At 44.3% G+C, this 22,075-nt stretch overlaps 1 protein-coding gene across 1 annotated transcript in view; it reads right to left on the bottom strand.

Annotated features, from left to right (window-relative positions):
* The window catches only part of adgrv1 (adhesion G protein-coupled receptor V1), a 127,221-nt gene that overhangs the window by 18,375 nt on the left and 86,771 nt on the right, over positions 1–22,075 (bottom strand). Inside the window, exons 88-91 of the mRNA XM_056420042.1 lie at positions 19,151–19,267; positions 15,275–15,453; positions 12,424–12,581; positions 1,309–1,430 (exon numbers count right to left, since the gene is read on the bottom strand). Coding sequence (XP_056276017.1) covers positions 1,309–1,430; positions 12,424–12,581; positions 15,275–15,453; positions 19,151–19,267 — 576 coding nt within the window. The remainder of the gene's footprint in view (positions 1–1,308; positions 1,431–12,423; positions 12,582–15,274; positions 15,454–19,150; positions 19,268–22,075) is intronic.

Genomic DNA, 22,075 nt, shown 5'->3' with positions numbered 1-22,075 from the left:
AGGTATTAGAGTCCAACCTTTACTTATTGACGACCGTCCGTTATATAACTGTTTAAAGTTATAGTAGTTATAGTATAAATGTCTGGGAGTTTGCATCTGTGAGGAGATATTTGGCGATCGTGTTATCTCGTGCTTTCTTTATCTCACTTTGATACACGGAGTGAGGATGAAGGCAGGGAGCAGCATTTTAAGAGAGGAGCCAACAAAGAGACAACAAAAAGACAAAGCACAAATAAAAAGTGGAGCGAGAGAGAGAGAGAGAGAGAGAGAGAGAGAGAGAGAGAGAGAGAGAGGACAATGAGAGGCTTCAGAGAGACGTGACAGGGTGAGAGCCCCGCCCGCCTCTCCCCTCCCGAGGCTCTTCTTGCCTCGACCAACACATCAAAGAGGGGCTTCAAAGTGAAGAAGAAGGAGCCTTCATCACTCTCTCTAAGTCAACAATCCATCCACACACACACACACACACACACACAGACACACAAAGACACACACACATGCACAGACACACACAGACAAAGTCACACACACACACACACACACACAGACACACAAAGACACACACACACAGACACACACACACAGACACACACACACAGAGACACAGACATACACACAGACACACAAAGACACACCCACACAGACACACACACATGCACAGACACACACACACAGAGACAGACACACACACACACACAGACACACACACATGCACAGACACACACACAGAGACACACACACACACACAGACAAAGTCACACGCACACACACACACACAAACAGTCACACAGACACACACACATGCACACACAGACACACACAGACAGACACACACATACACAGACACACAGATACACACACAGACACACACACACAGACACACACGTACCAGCCTAAATCATGAATATTTAATTTGTGTGATACTCGCGTCACGGCGAAATGGAAAAAGAGAAAAATGCGAACTCAAAAATGCTAAACATGCTAACTCAAAATCCAAAAGCTTGAGGATGCATATCAAAACATGGATTTATATTCGCTTCACACACACAGTGTACATTAACAGAGATGACAACTTAACTGTATGCTGATGGCAGTGGTGAAATCAATGACAACACTAATGATGCGATGAAGAATACGAAGAGCAAATCACTCCATTCGTCTTGTTGGTTACGGCGTATAACCGAGAGGGAAGGAAATGCTGCTGAGCGTGTGAGTAAAACAACTGCATCCGTGAAGAAATAAACAAGGACAGGTGAGACAGGTGCGAAAGCACGTCAACAAACAACAAGATCAACAGGTCAAGAAGCTCACCAGCAAGCAGTTAAAGATGACGTAGAGGATGAGCATCCACAGGGACCTGTAGCCAACATGGAGTCCGGCCCACAACCAGACCAGAGAGATGAGCAGGAACAGGTAGAGGACCAGCGGCACCTCTGGAGCACAAGATAACAACCAGGAGGCTCGATGGATACGCAACAAAATGACATCGATTTATGACTTGTCAAATCCATATTTATGGCTTTATTGGCCGTGTATGCGTATGCATTAAAGGGATTTGACTCCAGTTTTCCCTTTGCTCTCAATATACATTCACAGGAATAGACAATTTAAAAAAAGTACAACAAAGTTTATATTTAACGACTATGTAAACATATGAATATAAATGTATGCACGAATATGCATACTATATGAATAATAGTGCAAGAATGCTTGAATAAATATGAAAAGATTGTGGCAGGATACTTTATTTATATAAATAGTGGAATATCTATATACATCTTTATCTCATATATATATAAATATATATATACAGGACTGTCTCAGAAAATTAGAATATTGTGATGAAGTTCTTTATTTTCTGTAATGCAATTAAATAAACAAAAATGTCATGCATTCTGGATTCATTACAAATCAACTGAAATATTGCAAGCCTTTTATTCTTTTAATATTGCTGATTATGGCTTACAGCTTAAGAAAACTCAAATATCCTATCTCTAAATATTAGAATATCATGAAAAAGTATACTAGTAGGGTATTAAACAAATCACTTGAATTGTCTAATTAACTCGAAACACCTGCAAGGGTTTCCTGAGCCTTGACAAACACTCAGCTGTTATAAATCTTTTTTTTACTTGGTCTGAGGAAATATTAAAATTTTATGAGATAGGATATTTGAGTTTTCTTAAGCTGTAAGCCATAATCAGCAATATTAAAAGAATAAAAGGCTTGCAATATTTCAGTTGATTTGTAATGAATCCAGAATGCATGACATTTTTGTTTTTTTAATTGCATTACAGAAAATAAAGAACTTTATCAAAATATTCTAATTTTCTGAGACAGTCCTGTATATTTATCTATATCTATATATATATTTTTTTCTATATATATTTATGTATATATTTATGTATATATTTATCTATATAGATATATCTATATATTTATGTATCTATATATGTATATTTATCTTTATAAATATATATATTTATCTATATATTTATCTATATATATATTTATCTATGTATTTATATATATAGATAGATATATTCATCTATATATATATATTTATATATATTTATATATATATGAGATAAAGATGTATATAGATATTCCACGATTTATATAAAGATAAATATATATATATATATATATATAGATAAATATATATAGACTCACCGCCTACGGCTCTTGACCATTTTGTCGTCTGCAAACTTTATATTATTTATCGTACTTTTGATGAATACGAGCTAATTATAGCTACGGTATTCTTTGTATCATTGTGTGCACGCGCACACACACACACACGCACACACGCACACCCCCCCCCCCCACACACACACACACACGCACGCAATTACTACTTTACACCCTGTAGGTTAACATGATATACAGGATTCACACTTCATGTTTGAATCCAGATGTTGATGCATAATCTGCTTTGTGGCTGATATAAAGTCCAAAGTGTTCCTTCATGTGTTGCATGTTTCTGAAGCGGGGCGGTAAAAAGATCGGATTGCTGTTTAATGAGCCGCTCCTCACGGCTCCAACAGCCTCCGCTGCTGCAACAGTCTTAATGAGCACACGTACCACCATGTGGATCCTGATTAAAGCCCACACTCATGCGTGCTGCACATTGCTGCCCTCAGGGCGCTCGCACACAGCGCTCATGTACGCCAACGAGCGATCGCCCAGGGCCGCGTTCCCATCTCAGTGCTTCTGAGCATCTGTTTGTGATCTAAGCACGACTGTACAGTTCAGCTCACAAGTAGGATCCTAACCTGGCATACGGAGCATGTTATGCCATATTTAAATACACTGCATATTTGATGTATACATGGACATCATCTTATAATAGAAATCCCTCTCGTCAATTCACTGAATTAAAGGTATGTATTTGTGTCTGATATTAAGCGTCTTGAGGTGGAACAAGTTCTCCAGTTGGGAACGCCATGGCTGCTCTGTTACTCAGTCAAAGCCATTCTATTTAATTAATCTTGTTGTTATTAGCGTGAACTTTTTTGAAAATTCCATTAAAATGAATACTAGTCTCCCAGTAATATTCTTGATAGTACTAATATTGATGCCGCAAACCTTGTGGCCAGATCTTCATCTCACCTCTCACTTGTGCCGCTCTACACACTCTGAGAGGTGGAGTTTGCACGTGTAATAAGCACACACTTTAGTAATCACAGCCAAAAGCAGACAAACAGGTGACCTCATGCTCATGCATGTTGTTTACAGTCACACACACACACACATACATACACACACACACACACACACCACTCTACACACAGAGAAACGCTAAATCACGTTTGCTGTATTTGGACTGCTCCGATAAGAGGAGGCCGGCGAGAGGTCTCTCTGCACGTGTCTCTAAACTGAGCTCTACTGGAGCAGCACCTCCCATCAGGCATGCAGTGTGTCACGCTGCTAAAGGTGAGGTGAGTACCTCAGATGTGATCTATAAGAGGGAAGTGTCACGACTTCCTCCCCTTCATAGTTATATTCATCCTGCTTCATGAACTCTCCTGTCATTCTTCTTCTTCTTCTTCTGTGTTTTACGGCAGCTTGCATCCTTTTAGTTGCATTCCAGATCCTGTCCTCCTCACCTGATTGTCTCATTCCCTTCACCTGGTCCTCACGCCCTCTCACCTGCAGCCCCTCCCCTTGTTAGTCCCTCGTTCCCTTCACCTGGTCCTCACGCCCTCTCACCTGCAGCCCCTCCCCTCGTTAGTCCCTCGTTCCCTTCACCTGGTCCTCACGCCCTCTCACCTGCAGCCCCTCCCCTCGTTAGTCCCTCGTTCCCTTCACCTGGTCCTCACGCCCTCTCACCTGCAGCCCCTCCCCTCATTAGTTCCTCGTTCCCTTCACCTGGTCCTCACGCCCTCTCACCTGCAGCCCCTCCCTCATTAGTCCCACGTTCCCTTCACCTGGTCCTCACGCCTCTCACCTGCAGCCCCTCCCTCATTAGTCCCTCGTTCCCTTCACCTGGTCCTCACGCCTCTCACCTGCAGCCCCTCCCTCATTAGTCCCTCGTTCCCTTCACCTGGTCCTCACGCCTCTCACCTGCAGCCCCTCCCTCATTAGTCCCTCGTTCCCTTCACCTGGTCCTCACGCCCTCTCACCTGCAGCCCCTCCCCTCATTAGTCCCTCGTTCCCTTCACCTGGTCCTCACGCCTCTCACCTGCAGCCCCTCCCTCATTAGTCCCTCGTTCCCTTCACCTGGTCCTCACGCCCTTCTCACCTGCAGCCCCTCCCCTCATTAGTCCCTCATTCCCTTCACCTGGTCCTCACGCCCTCTCACCTGCAGCCCCTCCCCTCGTTAGTCCCTCGTTCCCTTCACCTGGTCCTCACGCCCTCTCACCTGCAGCCCCTCCCCTCATTAGTCCCTCGTTCCCTTCACCTGGTCCTCACGCCCTCTCACCTGCAGCCCCTCCCCTCATTAGTCCCTCGTTCCCTTCACCTGGTCCTCACGCCCTCTCACCTGCAGCCCCTCCCCTCATTAGTCCCTCGTTCCCTTCACCTGGTCCTCACGCCCTCACCTGCAGCCCCTCCCTCATTAGTCCTTCGTTCCCTTCACCTGGTCCTCACGTGCCTCTCACCTCCAGCCTCTCCTCTCGTTAGTCCCTCGTTCCCTTCACCTGGTCCTCACGCCTCTCACCTGCAGCCCCTCCCTCATTAGTCCCTCGTTCCCTTCACCTGGTCCTCACGCCTCTCACCTGCAGCCCCTCCCTCATTAGTCCCTCGTTCCCTTCACCTGGTCCTCACGCCTCTCACCTGCAGCCCCTCCCTCATTAGTCCCTCGCTCCCTTCAGCTGGTCCTCACGCCTCTCACCTGCAGCCCCTCCCCTCATTAGTCCCTCGTTCCCTTCACCTGGTCCTCACGCCTCTCACCTGCAGCCCCTCCCTCATTAGTCCCTCGTCCCTTCACCTGGTCCTCACGCCTCTCACCTGCAGCCCCTCCCTCGTTAGTCCCTCGTTCCTTCACCTGGTCCTCACGCCTCTCACCTGCAGCCCCTCCCCTTATTAGTCCCTCGTTCCCTTCACCTGGTCCTCACGCCCTCTTACCTGCAGCCCCTCCCCTTGTTAGTCCCTCGTTCCCTTCACCTGGTCCTCACGCCTCTCACCTGCAGCCCCTCCCTCGTTAGTCCCTCATTCCCTTCACCTGGTCCTCACGCCCTCTCACCTGCAGCCCCTCCCCTCGTTAGTCCCTCATTCCCTTCACCTGGTCCTCACGCCCTCTCACCTGCAGCCCCTCCCCTCGTTAGTCCCTCGTTCCCTTCACCTGGTCCTCACGCCCTCTCACCTGCAGCCCCTCCCCTCGTTAGTCCTTCACTCTTCAGCTCCCTCACTTTCACTCGTCCTCTGCCAGGTTGTCTTGGGTGTCGTTGCCAAACTCTCGAGCGAATTCCTAAATACTAAATCTGATCTTCCCGTTACGACCCTGTTTGCCTGTTGACCCGACTTTAGATCTTGACCTGCCCTTTTTGTATTTGTTGCCCTGTTTGACGGACCACCCGGTTCTGACCCCGCCTGAAATCACCAAGTAAAGATCCTCCTCCTGCATTCCTGTTTACGTGCTGGTGGGTTCCAGTACCTGTAACCATCAGTGAGGACAGATACATTTCTATTCCTTTAAAGCCTTTTGTACTGGTCATGATTCATGGTGTGAGAGTTCAACACCCTCAGCCTCGTAATGAAGTGGAGACTGAACTAGGGCCTCGTATGTATCCTTGCACCTCCTCTATATCAGGACGTGGTGTACCTCTCATCTTGAACAATCATTTCCTCGCCTATTATTGGAACGGCAAATGGGAGGACAGAACTAAATGAGCACTGCCATTCAGGAGCAGGCTGCAAAACTGTGCATCTTTTCAATGATCAGGGTCCTTATAAAGAGGAATATTAGACATACTATTAGAAAAGAGGCTGCACTTGATGAATTCACTTTATAGCTATAACTTTGTATGTGGAAGAGAAATTCTGGGTCAGAGTAAATTGTCTATTTTACTCTAAAAGGGACCTTAATTAACTACATGGATGGTCATCAGGCTGTAATGAGAAACTCATGTTTACAATGTTCACTCAGGTAGTAATTAATCAAATTAGAAGTAGGGATATTTATCATAGACGCAGGTTGTAATACACTAGTTATACAGTCAACTGAATATTCAAAACACATCTACATCATGAACACCACACCTAACATGGCTATAGGGTGTGCTGTAAATGAGGGAGGACAAGAAAAAAAAAACAGCCGACGTGGCTCTGATACATACTCAGCTGCCTAAATGGCATAACGCTCGTATAATAGAACTACACGGAAGAGTAAAGAAAGAAGAGGGATTGGAAACGAGGTCAAGGTCATCTTCCAAATGAGCTGCGCCCGACGCACAGGAGCAGGGAGAATGCACCGCTTCAAAATGATGCTGCCGGGTCCCTCTGCCGTCTGCTGGCTCGTGTTGTGTGGGACAGACTGTTCAGTTCACCTCACAAGTAGGATCCAAACAGAGCACAGAAAGCTCTCACCGAGGTGCCACTTCCACCGCCCTGCCCGCTCCGAGTTCTGCTCCTGACCTCGCTGCAGCTTTCCTCTGACCGATGTGACGGCGAATGTTGTCCCCGCCCAAGACGGAGTCTTTTTAAACTGAAATGACGAATATGGAAGAAGCAGAACACGTCTATGAATCATTTATTCTTGCGAGAAGAGTCCCCGTGACACGGAGTCCCTCAGGAGTCTGTGAGGGTGAACTGAAGAGTCAATGACATCATGTGTTTAAGGACACAAGAAGAAGGAGGAGCCAGAAGGAGACTTCTGTCTTCAGGTCATTTAACCAAATGATCAGATCACTGATGATCAATCAAGTGATCAGGTCCCTTTTCTGAGGATACTCAAAGGAAAGATCCTGTGAACTATAACTCCTCTCAAACAGGCTTCATCCCATCCTCTGGTAGAATTTGTCTCCACAAGTGATTCTTTCAGATCGTGTCAAAGAGAATACAATGAAGAATATATAACATTCCCATTACACTGAACTCTCGTACACTTTCTTGGCCACGTTTCCTTCTTCTCATGTTCTTCTTTTGTTATGATTTGGAGTGTTTCCTGTTTTGTTTTGAAGTCCCTGTCTCGTTTCCTGTTTCCCTGCGCTTCCTTCCCTGTGCTTGTCTGTTTTCGTTCCTGATTGTCCCCAGCCACGCCCTGATTGTTTCCACCTGTGTCTCCACCTGTGTCTCGTTTCCCCAGTGTATTTAGCTTGTGTCTTTCCGCTTGTTCGATGTCTGTTCGTTTTTGTTCCTGTCTGGTTCTTGTCTCTGTTTCTGCTAGATCTTTAATAATAAATCCTGTGTTTTCTGAGAACTCTGCCTGCTGCGTTTGGGTCCAAACCTTGCCACACCTAACACTTTCCTGTGAATCTTTATTTATTCTGCCCATACTCTGGTCGTTGTTTTCCGATGCTTCAGTAATAATGTTGAAGTCTCGTTGTGTTTCACGCTCACTCTGAACATTCAGTGTTCATTTGGTGTATGTTTGCTTCTAAAGTGTGTTCATCTGTTGCTTTTCAGGGTTATTTTTGTCTTTTTCCTTTCTTCTCAAACTTTCTACTGGTTTTAGTCAGAGCAACATATGCTTTTCTATACAGCTTTCACTTTCTTCTATTTTGCACTTCTGTATATCTGCCCCCTCCTTGGTTAGAGTTTTTCCAACCATGTAAGCACATTTCAGTGGGTGGACAGGGCAGAGCTCCCACAGTAAGAACCGGTTCCCAGGGCCAAATGCTGACTGCCTGCTTGTCTTGACGCCACGAAGAAGAAGCAGAAAGAAGCAGAGCCGGCATTTTCTGTCAATGCACGTGTGCATATACTCGTATGTGTGTGAGCAAACATGAACGCATGATGTAAGTATTTGCATGAACACATAAGAAAGTCTCAGCTTTCTGCGAGGGGGATCAGGCTACATCAGGTCACGGGACTCTTTCTGCCTGGCGAAGCTGAGAATGAAACCGTTTAACCTCCGATCGTGTGATTTCTGCTCAAAACCATTTGACTTTTCCCTGGACGTGCAGGAGCTGCTTTTCTCCACACAGAACCCAGTTTACATTTGACCAGCGCCGGTTCCTGCTGCGAGAAGACAAACTGAGAGGAGAAAACAGCCGGGGTAGAAACTCGATACAGCGCTGACATCACTGTCGCAGAGAGGTCAGCAGCTGGAATAACAACAAGCGGTAATAAGTGTGTGTTGAGCACGCACAGACAACACGCACACAAGATATATGTGACTAAGTGTGAACATGTAGGCACCGTTAAAGCTTTGGTTTTATGTTGCTTCATGGCAGAGCATACGAGAAGTAAGAGCTATGACAATACTATTCAATTCAATTCAATTCAGTTTATTTGTATAGCCCAATTTCACAAATTACAAATTTGTCTCGGAGTGCTTTACAATCTGTACACATAGACATCCCTGCCCCAAAACCTCACATCGGACCAGGAAAAACTCCCAAATAACCCTTCAGGGGGAAAAAAGGGAAGAAACCTGCAGGAGAGCAACAGAGGAGGATCCCTCTCCAGGATGGACAGATGCAATAGATGTAATGTGTACAGAAGGACAGATTTAGAGTTAAAATACATTCAATGAATGTGACAGAGTGTATGAATAGTTCATAGTAGGCATATTCCACGATGGAGACCTCCACGATCCATCAGGCAGATGGCGGTGGGGAGGAGGAGTGGGCGGAGTCTCAACAGTGGGCGGAGTCTCAACAGGACAGTGGCGGAGTCAGGAGCAGGAATTCCACGACCCAGACGATCCATCAGGCAGATAGGATCTATGCCGTCTCATAGGGTCCGATGACCCCATGAGACGTGAAGTCAAAAGGACTCCGGGGAGAAAGCAGAGTTAGTAAGGTGTGATTGAGAGATGAAAATTCATCCTTAAGGAGAGAAAAAAGAGGAGATAGGTACTCAGTGCATCCTAAAACGTCCCCCGGCAGCTATAAGCCTATAGCAGCATATCAAGGGGCTGGACCAGGTGAACCTGATTCAGCCCTAACTATAAGCTCTGTCAAAGAGGAAAGTCTTCAGTCTACTCTTAACGAGGTGACTGTGTCTGCCTCCCGGACTGAAATTGGAAGGTGGTTCCATAAAGAGGAGCTTGATAACTAAAGGCTCTGGCTCCCATTCTACTTTTAAGACTCTAGGAACTACAAGTAGTCCCGCATTTAGTGAGCGTAGCTCTCTAGTGGGGCAATATGGTACTACAAGCTCCTTAAGATATGATGGAGCATCACCAATCAAGGCTTTGTAGGTTAAGAGAAGAATTTTAAAAGTGATTCTTGATTTTACTGGGAGCCAGTGCAGAGCAGCTAGTGCAGGAGTGATGTGATCTCTGTTCTTAGTTTAGTGAGAACACGAGCTGCAGCATTCTGGATCAACTGGAGGGACCTAAGAGATTTATTAGAGCAGCCTGATAATAAGGAGTTGCAGTAATCCAGTCTAGAAGTAACGAACATGTAGTGTTCTGATCCTTTACTTCAGTAACAATACAACACATTACGAATACTCCATTACATGGTTAAGCCCGGCGTTCAAAATCTTACTTCAGTAATACATGTATTAGCAACAAGTATCACAAGTATTTAACTAATTATGCAGCATTAAATATTCAGATTATTAGATTTTTAATACTGATGCATGCATGGATATGCAGCGGTGCATTTCAACTCCAGCTAAGAAGAGAAGAATAACAGTTATTCATTCCACTATGGTCTGTTGAGCAACTTGAAAGTCCGCTCACTTCCATATCAAAAGAACATCATGTTTGGCACACACACCTTATGGGTTGAATGGGGCCTGTAATAAGGGCTTACTGAGGTGCGCTGAATAGCACTTTTGTAAGTTGACAGTGGACACAATGAAGTTTCAGGAACTGGCACACTCCCTTCTCACTGACGTCAGAAGTCCTGCTCCGTCTCGCCCAGTGAGTTTGGTATTCAGGCTTCTTAGAAGAATCCACGCACACACACACACAGCGAAGCTCTCAGCCTTAGTTAATTGCTGTAGTGAGGCATTTTAAAATGTTGTTGACATAAATATTCACCGTTTGAATCCCTCAGGTTCGGCACGAAATCTCAGCTGGGTGGGAACGTCAAGATGAAGCAAAACATAACTGGACAGCACATCACGGTGAACCGTAAGATGTTTTGTGATTGGTCTCTTGTCTAACGACCACACATCGCCAGCCTGAAGATGATCAGGGCTGTTGTGACCGTGCCTGAGACTTTTTAAACCTGTGATTAGTTTTATTCTGCTTTGGACTCGGGACGCGTTGAGAAACAGCCACACTGCAAACAGCTGAACAGAGTTGAGCTCTGCATAACACATCCATTACATACAGTGCAGTGTTTATGTAGTTGCATGCTCAGATACAGCTATGTGCATGTTTGTGTGGTATCGTGTCATTGTGAGTCCGAATAAAACTAAAGGTGCAACCAGCACTGAACTACTACTACCAACTCTTCATCCACTCTGTCATCTTCATTGTGTTGTTCCTGTGTTTTAATGAGTGTGTAATGATTCCTTCTGGTCACATGACATCTATGACACCTGTCCATCCTGGAGAGGGATCCTCCTCTGTTCTCTCCTCAAGGGTTCTGACCTTTTACCCTGAAGGGTTGTTTGGGAGTTGTTCCTGATCCGATGTGAGGTCAAAGGTCAGGGATGTCTATGTGTACAGATTGTAAAGCACTCTGAGACACATGGGATATACAAATAAACTTAATTGAATTGAACCGTGCCTGGACTTTGATAAAGAATGTTTGCTGTCCAATATTACAGCTGTTCTACAGCAAATTAAACACACATTCACACATCAAGGGTTGTTCTGTTCTCTGTGCCACACACACACACACACACACTCAGTTGGGACGTTAGAGTGCTGCTTTGAATAGAATTTGCTGTGCCTAAGTTTCCCAGCATTTGCTCTCTCGCTCTCTCTCTTTGTAAATAAGGAGTTTTAGAAGCTGCCTTGTTTGCTACGTTGACTGCTTCCTGTTTTTCCTCATTCAACACACAGCACAGAACCATATTCCTGGTCTCTTATTCTTCAACTCGCCCCAAACCTATCCTGTCTACTTTTGTATTCTACAGACTGACCTTTAGCCTCCGCCTGTCTTCTGAACGTGTTGCTCTCATTACTGATGCACACCTACCTGCAGCTCAGCAAAGCACGGCTTTTGGTTCGCCACACTATTTCAGAGGCCACACACAGTGTGTCGGGCCGACCGCTTGCCAGCCAACGGCCGAGCACTAATTCAGGCTTTGCTTTGTCATCGGAGAGCCTCGACTGGGCAAAACAAGCGTAAGCCCGCCGATGGCCACTGATTCCAGCCGTGACACTGAGGCATTCCAGAGGTTTGGTGAGGATCTATATGTGTGGGCATAGTGACCGATTGCGCTAAAAAAATACTCCTCATCATCACCATATCTCTATAATCTTAGATAAAGTACAGGTTTGGGGTTGTAGCCACACATCTTTCAGCACGGCATTGTAAGTGCATTCGAATATTTAATTTAAGTGAAATGGCGAAATGAAAGAGTGTCCGTCAGCATTATTTTCAGTCATGGAAGCGAGTATTGTTTTGTTCCTGTGTCATTAATCCCTTGGGTACACACACAGCAGACGGACAGAACCTGTAAACTGAGCAAAATAGGGGCTGAAAGTTTTTACCAAAAATAGGGGTGGATGCAATCTAGTTCCTGAGGGCACCCTGGCAGCAGGTTACTTGTTTTTGTGAGGCAGATTGAGAGATTGTGTGACATCACGATTGAGCAATTGTATGTACGTAGATTTTTTTTTTACTCATTTCTTTGCTTATGCGTAACTGGGTTGATTTATGTTTGCGAACGCTGTGCTGTATTCGGTACCTGTGCTGTTGGTCCGTCCTCTGAAAATGTCGTCGTACGCCTTCCACTGCAGAGTGACCTGGTAGACGTGGATGAACACCACCATGACCGCAACCAGACAGATGAGAGGCACCAGCACCGCCGTACACAGAGCTGCATAGATGTTTGGGATGAAGCACCTGGAGAGGGGATGGACAGCAGCAGAAGTGATTGGTTAATGTATAGTGTATGCAGAAATAAGCATAATGTATGAGAGCAAAAGAGGAAATTGAAAGAGACAAAGGGGTGATGAGTAGAGTCTGCATCCAACCCAAAGGTAAGCCCTAAAATATGGAGAAATATGACATGCCGTTATTGCTCAATATTTAGTCAAGTTAAGTTTCACCAACAGGTTCTCGCCGGTGAAAGCCGACCTAAGACTTAGCACTCAACAGCAGCTTTTGCCTTAAAAAGCAAAATGCGTATGTTCTTAAACCTTCTGAGCAACCAGGTCAATCTGCAGCTACAAAGGTCAAAGACCCTTGCAAGTGTTTTTCTATTTAAAGACTGAGAGAACAGTAAAAACATGCGTCATGATACGCGTATCTCCTGCTTAGGAAGGAAGCAGGACATGGAGTGGTTATGTAAGTTCAGATACTAAGAGGTCTGTTAGGCAGGATCATATGAAGAATGCTTATTGTTTTTCCTTTTCTCTTCTCAAATCAAGTTATCTTTGAATCTCTACAATTTGTCTATTGGTGTAAAATGGGCTAATTTTCTTTCCTGGGATAATCTCAGGATTCCTTTCCCAGCTTCTGTCCAATCAGACATGTTTTTTTTCTTTATTAAAAAAACAGAACAGAACATTTTTCTCTGGGGAAAATCAACATCCTCATATAAACTGTTAACTGCCAAACAACTATCAAAACACCGATGTGACTCCGTCCTTTTCACAAAACAAGTTCGGCCCCTGGTTTGGTGGGAGCGTGAAATATAGATAGGACCTCACGGGAGGCCTGAGTAATCGCACAGAAATAATTGGAGCGATGCTAGCCACAACATGACATGAGGTATGCCAAATAAAGCATTGCGTCACCATTTACCAGCAAGACAGCCAGACTCTGAGAAATGAAACACACTGGAATATGTATATTTGTTCGGCTGTGGCCTTGTGAGAGGATGAGATCCTCCTGTGAGGAAAGTCTCACAAGAAAGTGAAAACATTACGCAGGGGCCCGCTTCATCAAGAGCTTGGGAGAGAAGAAATAAAATGAGTAATGACTTTTATGGGGTCTTTCATTGAAATACTGCAGAGATATTCTTTTCTATACATACATGTGGAGTGTAATGGGTCACTTAAGCACAGGGTCTTGTTTAAGGAACGCCGAATATCAAGTTAAAAGTACGACTCACTTCCCCATTAAGGAGACATGCATGTTGCCATGGTGACCTCGACTCACATGACACGATAGCAAGACATTAAAGTTGAACATTTCCATTTCCAAAGGCAAGACTATAAAAGCATGACATTGATTATCGTCATGTATAAATGTTCACCATAGGAAATTACTTGAGCAACTTTATAACCTGGCTATAAAGTACTTAAACTAACCATGAAGGAGATAACCTAGTCTATTAAATCAGACTCAAAGAAGAACTAGTAAGATACAACTGTGTGTACTCCAAACTATAATTATGAGATAAACTGCAGACCAAAAGCCAAACGGGTGATGCTTCTGTTGTGAGGGTTCTGTGAGCGATGCTTAATGCTTGAGAAGAAGTGCTGCGTCATTAGAAGTATCCCGTGTAAGTCTAAACTATACAGAAGGCATGGTCGCGGCTCTGCAGTTGTAATGGAAGGGGCGACACAAACATGCAATCATGACCAACAAACAGGCTTCTGTTGACACAAATACATACAAAATGCAATATGTATGGCACAACAATGCTCAGTGACGCAAGGCTGGAGGTTGACACCTGTTTGCATGCAGGCAGGGTAAAGCCGAGGGAACTGGAGTTGTGAGAAAACAAGACGGCTATCTGTTTACGAGCAAGAGGAGAGGCAGGGAGGGAGGGAGGGAGGGGATTCAAAGGCTTCCTCATTCCCTGGAAGAGGAAGGTACGCTTCCAGGGTAACTGAATACTCCTCTGTATCCTTGAATCTCTCATGTATACGCTCACTGTCTCGCACACACCCGCTCCCAGGAAACACCCACATAGCACACACTCCATCCCAAGGATAACAGCCCCGCCTCAGACCTCTGGCTAACTTTAGATGTGATTTAAGGGTTCAATCTCCATCAGTATTTGACTTTGCCTGCCGTGCACATTTTACCACACATACTCAATGTAAAAGGTTTACTTTGGCAATTACTACACATGCACACATGCGCGCATACACACGTAATGCACAGATACAGCTGATTAGGAACCAGTGTGCAGTGACCTCATCTGTTGTGTTCTAGGTTTTCTGTACATAGATGGCAATTAGTTATTTTTAGCCAAAGCACACAGACATACGGACACACACAAAACCAAACAGTAGCTGGGTTATTCAAGGTTCCTCCCTTCCTCCTTTCAACCCTGCAGTTTGAAAGCCTCCACCTCTAAGCTAAATACTCAAGTTTCTATGAATGTATTTGATTGGGCGAGCTCCCTCCTCCTCACATGATGTCACTGGCTCAGGTGTTTTCTGTTGGTTCTGCTCCAGCCCAAAGTATAATGTGCCTAAGCCTAAAAAAGAAAGTGAAGTCACTGCAGCTGACTCAGAGGAGTCCTCTCATGAGAACAGATCAGGTTCGTGTTGGGTCGGTTCCGCCTCCCTGTCATCGGTCTAAAGACGGTTTGTGGGTGTGTTTGTTGTACGCGAGTGTGTTCTGCAAAGTCCACTCACACGTCTCCGTGAACCAGCCCGTACACGGCGTGTATCGTCCACCCGAAGCCGCCGAGCAGGACGACGACCAGGACGATGATGACCAGAGCCGGGAGTCCCCAGCCCAACAGGAAGTAGAGCAGGTAGCGGCGCTCCGTGTGCTCGTCATTCATCACCAGCACTTGCCAGAAGTTCACCGTCTGGAGAAAGAGTTTGAGAAAAAACAACTAGTGCACAGGACTGTAAACACAAAAGCACAGGCACGCCAAAAGAAGCAGCACCTTCATAAACTATAATAATAATAATAACTAGAACGGGCACTCGGTAGAGCGCATACCTTCGCATATCACAAGATTGGGCATTGAATTATGAACATTTTGGCATTAGTTGCATGACAATTGGATACAAATTGACCGCGCTATGGTAAAAAGATTTTGACCTTTTCATGACCTTGACCCCGATCGATCCCAAAATCGAATCAAATGGTCCCCGGATAATAACCAATCATCCCACCAAATTTCATGCGATTCGGTTTAATACTTTTTGACTTATGCGAATAACACGCATACAAATACACGGCGATCAAAACATTACCTTCCGCATTTTCAATGCAAAGGTAATAATCAATAAGTGTTTGGAGTTTTGATGATTCTCTTCATCTTTCTTTGGGAATATTTGGACATCATCGTGAGTGAATCACGCACACACAACCACACTTTTGTCACACCCACAATAGCGTTGTTTTATTTGTTATCCAGCAGGCTTCGGTCGTCTCATCCATCTGATGCACTGAGCGCAGCACCGTTACGTAAGCAGCTTTCCCGAACACCTGTTGGGCGTCTCATCCCGTTGTCAAGACCTCGGCAGGCAGTCACATCTTAAATTGAAATTTTAGACTGTTGCACTGGTGAAGAGGAAAGGGCAAAGGTAACTGTGGAATTTGTAAGTTAAGCTCAAGGGAAAAACTAAGTAGCTCTATCTTGTGGGCTGGGGTTAGACATTGATGACATCTACTCTATTTAGCCTTATTTGGACCAAACCTTTCACGATTTTACTTGAATTAGACATAATCTAAGCATTGTCAAGAATGCAATTCCTTATTTTACTCCATATGTAAACAACAGCTATCATGAATAACAGCTGATGATGTGTCCGTCTGTCTGTGAGCACAGCAGGACATTTGCCCGGCGGTCACTGCGGTGGTGCAACTAATGAAAGGAGGTTAAGCGACACTGACCTCTCCCTCAGATAACCTCCTGCTGCCCCGTGACCATAACCATATGTTATCACCACTGACACTACAAACATTGCTGCACACACACACAACACAAGAATGGTCACACTCACACACACATGCAGCACACGGGTGACTTTATTCGCACCCGTAGCTTTGCCATAAGATAATAGTCTGATTCGAGAACTGCATTTCCCTGGCTGTGTGCCGACCGGCGAAGTGGAGGGACGGTCCGTGGATGAACGGTCGCTCCGAGCCGAGCGTCGCGATGTGTGGCTTGTCTAAGCGACTCGGAGACGGATATAAGACGGGTATCCATTTGCTTGCTGTTCAGGCGGGACGATGATCGGTTATGCTTTGGTCTTATCGCCTCCTAGCTGAAATTACAATATAAATGTACTTTTATTTAGCGGTACCTCGCCATGCAAATTTGCTTTTGGTTTTCCCAGTGATGTGTCTTTTCGATGTCCTGGTGAGTCAGAGTAAGCCACTGAATTGGTAGTGAGTAGTTTTCACTTGAACTTCCTCTTGAAGAAATACTCACAGTCGATAGTGTGTATTAGTCAGATTACAATCGGGACTTTGCATTTGACAACTCAAAAGGTTAACAAACACAACTGAAACTACCTGCATTGCTGGACACCGCTGACATAAGGGATTAGTATGGACTGATAGGGTTAACTGGTCCTTTAAGTGTGATTAAGGCAATAGCGCTGTTGGGAAACTCCCCCCCTGTATTTCTGACCACATGGCTGGCTGATGGACGTTAGAGGCCACTTATTCAACCATTATCGCAATCAAATATGTGTCTTATCCAGGAACACTGGCAGGTATCGTTTGACTATGAATCAGTGAAATTGGCGCAGTACAGTAAAGGGCTAAGGCTTTAGCTGAGCTGTAAAGTATTGTTATGTAATATGAGACTGTTTCTCAGAAGGCTGAGGTTGCCTCTGCAGTCATGAAAAAGCCGGTCTGAATAATTATTCAGTTATTGGCTGTTTTATGGCATTATGCCAACGCTTATTCCCCTGAACTATTGGGCATGCTATCCACACACACACACACACACACACACTGCAGTTATTGATTCGATGTCTTCTTCATGGTCTGAGATGGGTTGATGGCGCCCATTAATATCAGCTACTTAGCTGAAAGCGTCTACCTGATGGGGGGAAAATGAGCGGTGAGACATCGGTGGGGTCGATACTGAGATGTCGTGTGGACCGAAAGTTTTTAAAGTTACACATCAATTCGAGTGTCAGTAATAATTTCGTTGTCAGCTGCTATAGTTGCTGACGATAAGGAAACGTCCGGGTCGTTTTTTGGTCGGGGTGTTAAAGAACAAGGGCCATTTATTGCATCTGTCCATCCTGGAGAGGGATCCTCCTCTGTTCTCTCCTCAAGGGTTCTTCCCTTTTTTCCCCCTGAAGGGTTATTTGGGAGTTTTTCCTGGTCCGATGTGAGGTCAAAGGTCAGGGATGTCTATGTGTACAGATTGTAAAGCACTCCGAGACAAATTAGTAATTTGTGAAATTGGGCTATACAAAATAAACTGAATTGAATTGAATTAAGAAAAAGCACGAGGGAGTGAGTGAAAAAAGAAAAATCCCAAATGGGATTTTTAAACTCCTTCTGGGGTGAATCATAGTTTATGTTTTCTCCGTTAGATAATATAAACTCTAACACCGTACTAACCACGACCATGTGTGGCCAAACTTGTTTTTCTTAACATCAAAACCCATTTCGTCTTACTGCCAGTTCTCCTCATCCAAATTCTAACTCTAGGGTGCCGCCGGTCTCACAGGTCATCTGGTGAACATTCTGAGGTGAATGAGGACTAATCCCATCATACTTCACCAATCATAACATATGTGCCACGAGAGATTATATCGACAATAAACAATGATTATCCAATCCAATCATGTTCCCCTACAGTCCAAATGTCACTTGTTCTCAAACATTGAGAAGCAAAGGAAGGAGAGCAAGAGCATCTTCCATAAACCATAAAGAAGATTCCTTATGTTTTATGGAACATTTATCCAATCGGTTTAACAAGCGTGTTTACGTTTTAAAGCCTAAACAAATCAAAAAATAAGTTATTTGAATAAAGTCAATGATTGTGTTTGGAAAAAGATCTCTGTTGGTCTGGGTCCGTGTTTCTCTCTGTAGGGGCACATGAAGTATTTGTCTTATCAGGAGGTCACACGTAATCTAGATTATCTCTGAAGGATTCAGATTGTCTCAGGCTAGGTGTAAATTGACAGCTAAAAATCATATTGTTTTTTTTCTCCAGAAAAAGGGGCACTTTTCTCATCCAGGGCAAAAGGGGAGGAGCTTGAGCACCACGAGCGGTCTACCTGTGCACGGGCCTGTTGCTGAGGTTTGCCTTTCAGACTAGACAGAAACAGTTTTACATGGCAATGAAGCGGAGCAAAAGAGCCTCTAAACCTCCGCTCTTTATCCAAGTCAAAGAATAGAGAGCAAATACCTCTGCTTGTATGAGGAAAATAATGTACCACCTATATGCTGGCTGCATGGCAACAATCACAGCAGAAGCGGTGTATCCTTGGGGTACGTCTACTGCTGGTGGACATGACTGTATAGACATCAAATGTAAGTGAGACTCTTCTATGTAGGTGTCGTTGTTGTTAACCTGCTGTTACCTGTATGAGCATCCAGAAGAACTGGCTGAGGTGGAAATAGTGAGAGAAGAGCGCCAGAGCGGCACAGCTGTCCTCTGAAAACATTCTGCCACGGAAAGCTGACACCAGGAAACAGATCTGTAGGGAAAGAGAGAAAGAAAACATGAACCAGCAAGTTGTAATGGAAATGACTGAACGCACCACATTTGCTCAGTTTCGGGAACAGAGTGACGTTTTGTATGACTAGCCAGCACACTGGCAAACACAGGTGCAGTATTATTATTATTATCACATGTCATTTAGCAGACGCTTTTATCCAAAGCGACTTACAATAAGTGAATCAACCAAGAGAACAAACTCAGAACAACAAGAATACAGAAAGTAACATTTCCTCAATATAGTCGAACTACAAAAGTACCATAATAAGAGCTATTTAAGTGCCACTGAAGTGCTAATCTGTGTTTTAATCCAGATATAGTCTGAAAAGATGTGTTTTTAGTACTCCTTGTAGTGCCAGCAGGTCAAACTGCATACACACAATGTGTTGCTTGTTTTGCTATAGGTTTGTAAAGGAGACGGCAGAATTCAGATAGCCCTCCTCCCAAAGAGAGACATCCGATCCTGCAGACCTGTTACATCACCATGCAGCAAGCGATGCAGGCGGAAGCAAAAAACAACAACAACATAAACATATGAATCTGCTTCTCTCCTAACATCCCACCAGCACAAAGATGTATGCAAATCTGTGGGGGTGACTCCTCTCCGAATAACAAAATAAAGGGCATGGCAGGAAAAAAACAGCGTGTGGTCAGTGTGTGTGTGTGTGTGTGTGTGTGTGAGAGAGAGAGAGAGAGAGAGAGCAGGAAAAGAAAGGGAGAGGGGTTTTGGAGGCAGACAAAATTAAATGTCCAACATTGGAGGCAGCACAATGAGGAAAACCCATGAGGGCAGCAAAAAACTCCTCTCTGCTTTCCATCAGAGAGCTCCATTAACCTCTTGTCCTGAATGCAACACAGCCGGGCGATTATTACATAACCTGCAGCATGTCCTCTCCTGAAGGTTTCTTCTCTTTTTTTCTCCCCCTGAAGGGTTATTTGGGAGTTTTTCCTGGTCCGATGCGAGGTTTTGGGGCAGGGATGTCTATGTGTACAGATTGTAAAGCACTCCGAGACAAATTTGTAATTTGTGAAATTGGGCTCTACAAATAAACTGAATTGAATTGAATTGAATGTTGGCCCGATGCCAAGACCACGGGCCGTAAAGAAGGCGAGTGGAAGAGAGGTGGAGCTAAGGGATGTGGGGAGAAATGTGGTGTAAAGTGTCCTTTAGATTATTTTAACCCTCCTGTCACCTTCAAATGTACGAACACCTTTTACCCAGCAATTAAAACCTCTAGAAAATTATTAGAATTAATATTGTTTCCCAAGTTTAAGTGTGAGGTACTTTAAGTTTGTTTGTTGACTACCTAAATAGCCCTTTAAATAAATAAAAAAGTTGATATTTACCTTCGCATTGAAAATGCGGAAGGTTATGTTTTGATCGCCGTGTATTTATATATTTATTTGTATGCGTGTTACTCGCATAACACAAAAAGTATGAAACCGAATCGCATGAAATTTGGTGGGATGGTTGGTTATTATCCGGGGACCATTTGATTAGATTTTGGGATCAATTGGGTCAAAGGTCAAGGTCATGAAAAGGTAAAAATCTTCTTTTTACCATAGCACGGTCAATTGTTATCCAATTGGCATGCAATGTTCATAACTCAATGCCCAATCTTGTGATATGCGAAGGTATGCGCTCTACCGAGTGCCCGTTCTAGTTCTTATATGTTTTACACAGTGAAAAACAGCCTGGGGTCAAATTGACCCCAGAGAACACCAATGCGTACAAGTTGTGTTCAGGACAGTGAAAACATATCATGTGAATTTTATGTTTTTCCAGTTGTCCCCAATAAATTAGGAAAAGTCATGAAATATGAAGCAAAAAACATGATGTCAATCATTTTTTTAGAGACGTCAAACATTGAATGGGGTCAAATTGACCCCAAAGGTAACCGGAGGGTGAATTACACGCACCACACAGCAACATCCTGTGGCAGACAACGTTTCAGGTTGAAACCAGGTGACGGTTCTGGAGCAGCATGTTAACGGACTCTTATTACCAACGCACCACATACAGTCATTATCTCTGTAACATCAACTGTCATTTCATTTGACTCAACAAAGCCAAGCGAATGTTTCTGAGGACAGACGCGGCGAGCTCTTTATACATCCAAAACAAGCTTGTGTATTCTGTTGGCACCGCCCGCTGGTGTTGGCTAATTTGCTTCGTTACGCAGTCATCACAGTAACCAGGTAGATAGATATTGTGAGGTGGGACGACCTGTTATCCACACGATTTCAATGAAATAAAACGCTTTATTGACACAAACGTAATGAGGACCATATTGCCAAAGTAGCACGTTATAATTAGATGAATAAAAATAATCGTAAAAAGGTAGAAAATAAATAAAAATATCAGACAACAATTAACCCTTGCACTGATTTATTCACGAGGGACCGTGGAGGTTTGGGTTGATGTTGGACGTGTGTCTTAAAGTCACTCATATGTATTCTGCCTACATTTGTTTGACTTGTTTTGTGTTGAGGTTACTCCAAAACGCGGTCGGCTGTAGGTCATGGGGGAGAGGGGTCGTCCCGTACGCGGTTCGACCCCCGCTCTCCCCATAGTGGCATGTCGAAGTGTCCTTGAGCAAGGCACTGAACCCTCCTCAGTTGCTCCCTTGGCGCTTCGCTGCAGCCCGCTGCTCCTTAATAACTAAGGATGGGTCAAATACAGAGAAATATTTCCCCACTGTGGGATCAATAAAAGTGTATTTTATTAAATAAAGAATAATATTATGTAGGACTCCTTCGGCTGGTTTGCTCGATGCAGCGTGGAGCC

This window comes from Pseudoliparis swirei, chromosome 7 (assembly GCF_029220125.1).
Source record: "Pseudoliparis swirei isolate HS2019 ecotype Mariana Trench chromosome 7, NWPU_hadal_v1, whole genome shotgun sequence".
Lineage (NCBI taxonomy): Eukaryota > Metazoa > Chordata > Actinopteri > Perciformes > Liparidae > Pseudoliparis > Pseudoliparis swirei.
This window is presented reverse-complemented; position numbering and strand designations above follow the sequence as displayed.